Source organism: Solanum tuberosum, unplaced genomic scaffold (genome assembly GCF_000226075.1).
Source record: "Solanum tuberosum cultivar DM 1-3 516 R44 unplaced genomic scaffold, SolTub_3.0 scf00147, whole genome shotgun sequence".
NCBI lineage: Eukaryota > Viridiplantae > Streptophyta > Magnoliopsida > Solanales > Solanaceae > Solanum > Solanum tuberosum.
The window spans coordinates 735,052-742,977 of NW_006239070.1; the positions used below are offsets into that span (position 1 = coordinate 735,052).

A 7,926-nucleotide genomic window follows, 5' to 3' on the forward strand; every position below is an offset into this window, starting at 1 on the left:
GAGGAGAGAGAGGAATAACCAGAGAAAAGGAGAAAGAGAACCATGAGTTTTTAGATTATATTCATAGTAAATGTAAGAAATTTTACTACACATCTCGATTGAAAGTACATATTTAGATATTTTAATTTGATCTTAATTGATAATAAATACTTTAACTTGTCTCTATGTTGTCTAGTGGATATCCAATGCTAATGTGGCACATAATTTTAAAATGTCTAGATAATAATTTTGTAGTTGGAGTTTTAAACTGACACAATGAAGACGAGTTAAGAAGTCTAGACGTGCATACTCAAAGTTAGGGTATTTTCATGATATCTGAGGCCAAGTTTGAATGTCTTTTTATATTTTGTCCTTATAATTAAGTGATTAACCTTATAAAAATGACACAAGTCATGCTCTTATATATCCTTTCTAGTACTGTCTCATGTTTTTTCAAATAAAAAAAACTTTTAGAAACTATTTTATTTCCCCTTCAAACAAACTGTTAAATTAGGATGAATTAATGTTTGTTTGGTAATATTTGAATAACATCACATCATACAAAAAGGTTCAGAAAATGGCATAAATCTATATTTTAATTCAATCAATTTTTTTGTGGTGGCATAGGAGCCACGCACCATAACATTTGTAAACTAAATGCAGACAGCTAATAAGGCAGATGCAGTATGCCAGTGTAACCACACTCATATATAACTTTCAATTTCAACTTTATAAGTACATGTCTTTTAAATAAAATTCTCATTCACCTATATCCATTTTGGGACCATCGCTTAAGTCATATTCGTAGTGTGTAAAAATGTACGTCTATTTACTTCGGAGCAATTTTAGATTTATGGCGTGTGAAGTTACATGTCCTCTAGTTCAATCATATGTGACAAAATTTAAAGTCACTATATATCTAAAGTTATTTCAAAATTCAAAGTATCGATGCGTAAAATTAAAAGCCATAGTGTTTTCAAATACAAGAGATAGTGGAACCTAACATTTAAGACGAAAACTTTTAAATTGCATGAGAATGAGGTTGCTATCAACTTGTTGGCCCAAAAATTGGCAACTAATTAAGGTCCATCATCATTTACGCCCATCCCCAAAAAAGAGATGCCAACGAATATTTACTAGCGATGCGCTCCTGATCTTAATTGACTGTGCTTCTAAATAAATGTTCGACATATATTCTATAAGTTGTCTTTTTATTATCTATCAAATGACTTCCTAATTGTTCTCGTGATGAAATCAATTTTTTCACTAAAATAATTCAAAATATACTAAGTTAAACATACAGAAAAAAAAATCAAAAAAATTCACACCTTGTGATATTTTAAAATATTTGTTTGTAAGTTAAGTTAATACATTATATATAACTTTAACTACTAATATAATTACTGAAAATTTGTGAAATGGTACTTTCATTAATTCAAAATTTCATTAATATATTTAACCTCGACGTATGTGAAAAAAAGAACAAAAATATAATGGTTAATTAGCATATTGTTGTTGCAACTCTTAATTTTTTTTATCAACTAAAATCTTCAACAAATTGAAAGAAATCATTATGATCCAGCACATGCCTGTAGAGAGAAAAGACAGTGAGAATGGTATCTTAAGTTATTTAATTCCAATAAAAGTAACCTAATTATATCCTATAGTTTCTATAGAATCTCAAATGATACTCATAATTGTGAGTGTGTCCAAAGTAATCCAAAAATCCAAAGTTGCTTTGGACAAATATCTCATCTATCTTTCATATGCGTCTAATCTGTTTTTTTTTCCACCTGATATTTATATATATAAGTTTCATTAGAATCTGATTAAATATATATTGAACTAAAATATCTTATATTAGAATAAATGTTCTATAGAAAGACAATTTTACAATTATAATTTAAGAACTAAAAACTATTTATCATTTTATCGTAATCTTTATTGATAACCGTCTTATCTATATAAATATATCAAAACCCAACTATTGCAATAGCTTGCATTTGTTTCACTCAAAGTCATAAGCTAAAACTTGTCTAATCATACTAATCATGGAACGACTATATGATTTAAGACAACATTATGCCATGTAACAACCTACAATAATACTTTCACCAAACTATGCTCGTCAATTATTTATTTTATTATATTTAAAGATACAATTATTAGTTTAAAAAAAAAAAATTGAAACCATAAAGTATTCTTATAATATTAATTAAAATAATATCTAATTTACACGCATTATATTTGGGATCCATAAAAACTTATTTCTTTGGTCTTTACATCAGACTAATAAATATACAAAATAACTATCTTACACACATACATTTATTCTCACTTTAATTTCAAAATGTTTAACTTAAATTAGTTAGTTTGATGCAAATAAGTATTTTAACTTTGATTAAATGATACATTTGTACAAGATAGATACAAATTTACACCAAAATTATACCAATTTGTCTTTGATTAAATGATAATTAAAAATATATATATTAACTAACTACGTCAAAAGAGGATTATATCTACAATGTACCTAACATATTACATATATTTATGGATTTGATATATATATCCGTTTTGGATAATTAAGCTAAATATTTATGAAAATTCCTCAAATAAAAAATGATACCTTCCAGCGCAGATTGAATCCACGTAATCAAAATTGGGCCCACTTTACAACGGCACAAATCTGAGCTGGCCTAATATTTTTTCAGTATTAAGTCCACTCAAAGTCTTTGCCTTCTCCCTCACCTCAATGTTTTAATTTTCTTAACAGTTGGTTTACGTTAGCTAAATTTCATTTTCTCTCCTTAATTATCCTACTAATTACCTCTTCACTATTCACTAATCACAAAATCACTGCTTAATACAACATATTATAGTCTGCCAAATTTAGATTAATTAACTTCTTAAGCAAAGAGTGTGATTTTCATTTTTTTGCATTTTCGAGCTGTTGCAATGCCGGGTTTAGTTTCAATCAAAACTCCGCCGGAAACTCCGGCATTGAGAATATCAATTTCCGATGAGAACCACGGCCGAAACGGGCCGGGTTCTAGTAGATCCGAACAAGTTAACCCGAAAACAAACTCACCTGCGCCACGACGACCTCCATCACCGTCAACTTCACGGGCGAAGCCATCTCCGGATCGGAGCTCCGGAAAGAAGAAATCCTCGCCGGAGAAGGTTGAAATCGACGAGTCATCTCTTGACAATCCGGATCTAGGACCGTTCCTGTTAAAGCTAGCGCGTGACACCATTGCCTCCGGCGAAGGACCGAACAAAGCACTAGACTATGCTTTACGAGCTGCGAAGTCGTTTGAGAGGTGCGCGGTTGACGGTGAGCCGAGTTTGGATCTAGCTATGAGTCTGCACGTTGTGGCAGCTATATATTGTAGTTTGGTGAGATTTGATGAGGCTATTCCGGTGCTAGAAACGGCGATTAAGGTGCCGGAGGTTTCAAGAGGTGCGGATCATGCTCTTGCGGCCTTCTCAGGGTATATGCAGCTTGGTGATACGTATTCTATGCTAGGACAGTTGGATCGGTCGATCGAGTCTTACAAGGAAGGGTTGAAAACACAGATGGAAGCATTGGGAGACACAGATCCTAGAGTCGCAGAGACTTGTAGGTAATGTATCTTATCTCATTGCTCCTAGCATTTGAAGTCTTCGCAAATTTTGCATTTTTAGTGTTTTAGTTCTTATGTTATATGTTTATCTGTAGAAGTGGTTCTGGCATTTGAAGACGGGATAAACCTATTGTTACTTGTATATTTCCAAATATTGTAGCTCGTATTTCGCAATAATCGAATTGGATGAAGAAATTGGATAGACAAAAACATTTTACTGCAAGGCAGATGAACTAACTCATTGTAAAACTTAGTTAACAGATGCTTCTGATTGAGGTCAATAAGCCTTTGATAATCATTTGATTTCAAGATGGCGATGTGTTTTCTTGGCTATAATTATTCTGACACAGCTAAACTGGAATTGTAGGTACTTGGCTGAGGCCCATGTTCAGGCAATGCAGTTTGATGAGGCCGAGAGTTTGTGCAAGAAAACACTGGAAATCCATCGTGTGCACAGTCCTCCAGCTTCTCTTGAAGAGGCAGCTGATCGTCGTTTGATGGCTCTAATATGTGAGGCTAAAGGCGATTATGAGTTAGCCCTTGAGCACCTTGTACTTGCCAACATGGCTATGATTGCCAATGGACAGGAAACTGAGGTCGCAACTATTGATGTTGGAATAGGGAACATCTACTTGTCATTGTCTCGTTTTGATGAGGCCGTCTTCTCCTATCAGAAAGCACTCACTGTTTTCAAATCATCTAAGGGTGACAACCATCCTTCAGTTGCATCTGTCTATGTAAGGCTGGCTGACCTATACTACAAGACAGGAAAACTGAGGGAATCCAGATCCTATTGTGAGAATGCCCTCAGAATATATGCAAAACCTGTACCTGGAACAACCCCCGAAGATATTGCCAGTGGATTGATGGAAATTTCAGCAATATATGAGTTATTTAATGAACCTGAGGAGGCCCTGAAACTGCTGCTCAAGGCAATGAAACTCTTAGAGGATAAACCAGGACAGCAAAGTACCATTGCTGGCATAGAAGCACGGATGGGTGTTATGTTTTATATGGTCGGGAGATATGAAGAGGCACGGAGTTCCTTTGAAAATGCAGTAACAAAACTTAGAGCCAGTGGTGAGAGGAAATCAGCTTTCTTTGGAGTTGTTTTAAATCAGATGGGGTTGTCTTCTGTACAATTGTTTAAAATAGATGAGGCTGCTGAGTTATTCGAAGAAGCTAGAGAAATTCTGGAACAGGAGTGTGGCCATTGTCATCAAGATACCCTTGGTGTTTATAGCAATCTTGCCGCCACTTATGATGCTATTGGAAGGTAATATTAATATTTGAGCATTTTCTTTTACATCTCTAGATGAAACAAAGAACCGGTATAGGCAATGCCAACTTGTTAGAGTAAGGATTGAAGTAGCAATATATCACAAGTATCTTACATTTATTTTGTGGTTTATTATACATTATGAACTGTCATGCCCATGTACCAAATCCATATGCATTGAGTGCTTAGAGGTTACATTTGTGGTAGGATAGACCGATATGTTGCTCTACTTTTATTCCACTAATGAAAATGACCTCTCTATCGTCATTAGAGAAAAGCCATTACTGGTTTGGTGGCCTCTATATACCTTTCAAAGCGTATTTTTTATGTTAAGGTTGTTCTGACATGTTATGTAACATACAGAGTGGATGATGCTATTGAGATTCTAGAGTACGTTCTTAAACTGAGAGAGGAAAAACTTGGAACAGCAAATCCTGATTTCAACGATGAGAAAAAGAGGCTGGCTGAATTATTGAAAGAAGCAGGCAGATCTCGGAACAAAAATCCGAAATCCTTAGAAAATCTTATTGATCCAACCTCTAAAAGGACGACGAAGAAGGAGACTTCATCAAAGAAATGGTCTGCCTTTGGGTTCAGAAGTTGATTCTGTCTAGAAAAAAAAATTCTGTAACATTGTAGAGGTATGTATAGGAGCTAAGCTAATATCATTATAATCTGGTGAAGCCAATTGGTTGTTGTCCTTTTGAATTGTCATTCATCTTTGTTTTCATTTTGTTTATCAGTTTGTAATTTGAAGATGTTTCTGTTGTCATTTTTTCCTCCAAATTTTACTTTCAGTTTCAACAAAATCAATCAATGTTTATCATGTATGGGAGTAAATTACAAAGATATGATGTTAGAGAAAATGTGTTAGTGAAAAACTTACAAGATAATAAAAAATACAAAATTACAATTGAAAATAAAAATGAAGAAATAAATCTCTTCAGGCTGAGCTGTGGATATCTCGCTCTCTTTAATGAGATTCAAGCCCATTGCAGCAAATGTTTTCACCGGTCCAGCAGTAATCCTTCTTGACTTGTCCCCTCCAGGATACAACAACCTAATCACAAAATATAACTCAATAACTCTGGACAAGAGTTGAGTCCAAAGCTCCACAAAAAAAACACTTCCCTTCAACTAATAAGAAGAGACTAACTCTTTCACTCTATATTTATCTTATATGTTGTGTGTCACAAACCAAATGAAGACCACCACTATTTATAGTACAAGAAGTCTTCCTAGCAATGAATAGGAAGATAATGGTGTAGTAAATAGTGAAGATAATGGTCTTAGGAGTTACATAGGTTACAAGATTAATGGAGGAGTAAATAATGAAATAAAGTTGAGGGCAACAAATGCACTAACGTGCAAATGCCAACGTTCCATTGCCAACGTTCAGAAAGCAATATGCCTTATGCCTCTGGTCATTAATTGACCATGAGTAATTAGGCACAAATGTCATACATTTCAGCAAAGACTTAGTGTGGCATTGGCAATGTGAATATGTAACAATTTGTATAATATTAAAATGGTCACACCAACAATCCCCACTCATTTAAATATTAGACAAGAGAGTATATCAGCTGAAGGAGACTACCATGCATAATGAAGGTGTGCTCTGTATTGAACCTCCACTTAGTGAAACAGTAACTTTTACTCCAGAGTCGTAGTGGTCTCAGACTTGAACTATGACTGCTTGAGGAAAATAAATATCACTGTCCACACATAATAATCAAAGGTGTTAGACATGAGCTTTAAAGCCAGCACGTTATGGCCATGTGCTATCCCGATTTCATGAGTGCTTTTGAGAATAAGCCCAATTCTCATAGGAAGCGACCTACTTCCACACATCACAAGTGTGAAATCTGTCGAGAGTGCTCCTGTAAGCTTAACACTCCACCCATACGGGCTACAAATATTCATTAAGAGTTTTATCAACTCAACCTTCACAAACTACAGGAAACAATGCACTTACATCATATGAAGGGTTGGGAATTTAGGATTTATTAGTTTAATCCCTAATTATAAAGTCAAATATTAAAAACCCCTTTTCTTCTTGATTTGGCAGTTTAATCCGATCCGTTTATTTGTGGATATTATTTACATGATTAATTTTTTTTGAACCCCCTTGATGAAAATCCTCCCTCCGCCACTGGCTTCAATCCCACTCCCCTCGATGTGCTCCAGACCTTTTCTCTTGTTAAGGCCTTAGTTAAAAGATTTGCAAGATTATCACAAGATTTGACATAATCAACATTAATGGTACCACTTGTCAAATATGATCTTATATTACTGTGTTTCCTCCTTATAGGTCTGGATTTACCGTTGTAATAACGGTTTTGAACTCTACCAATTGCAGCAGTGTTATCACAATGAATTAAAATAGGAGGAATTGGTTTTTCAAAATAAGGTATTTGAAATAACAAATCTCTTAACTAATTCGGTTCCTCACTAGCTGAAGCTAAAGCAATTAGTTCAGCCTCCATGGTAGAGTTAGCAATAATAGTTTGCTTTTTTGATCTCCAACAAACAGCACCATCATCTAAAGTAAAGACATAACCAGTGGTAGAACAGGAATCACCTGATAAAGTGTTCCAATCTGCATCACAAAAGCCTTCAAGTACAACAGGATATTTTTATAGAACAAACCACAATTTTTGTTCCAATTAAATATCTCATCACTTTTGTTATAGCATGCCAATGTTCATTACCTGGCTTGCTTGTAAACCTGCCAAGTACTCAGTATGCATATGCAATATTAGGCCTAGTACAATCAGTCACATATCTCAGACTTCCGATTATGTTAGCATATTCCTTTTGATTTATTACATCATTTTCACTTTCAACAGGAAATAAGTGAACACTTGAATCAAAAGGAGTTGCAACATGCTTGCAATCAAGAAAATTATATTTTTTCAATATTTTCTCAACATAATGTGACTGGTCAAGGAAAATTCCATCACATGTTCTTGTTATTTTTATTCCAAGAATAAAATTTGCCTCACCAAGATCTTTCATATCAAAATGACTTCTAAGAATATT

The 7,926-nt window shown here is 34.2% G+C and overlaps 1 protein-coding gene across 1 annotated transcript; it reads left to right on the top strand.

The window, feature by feature from the left end:
* The first annotated feature begins 2,734 nt into the window (after positions 1-2,734).
* On the top strand, positions 2,735-5,670 carry LOC102579976 (nephrocystin-3-like). The gene is made up of 3 exons (XM_006352172.2): positions 2,735-3,605; positions 3,973-4,881; positions 5,248-5,670. The coding sequence occupies exons 1-3, from the start codon at positions 2,938-2,940 to the stop codon at positions 5,486-5,488; spliced, it is 1,818 nt and encodes a 605-aa protein (XP_006352234.1). The 5' UTR covers positions 2,735-2,937; the 3' UTR covers positions 5,489-5,670.
* The last annotated feature ends 2,256 nt before the right edge of the window (positions 5,671-7,926 follow it).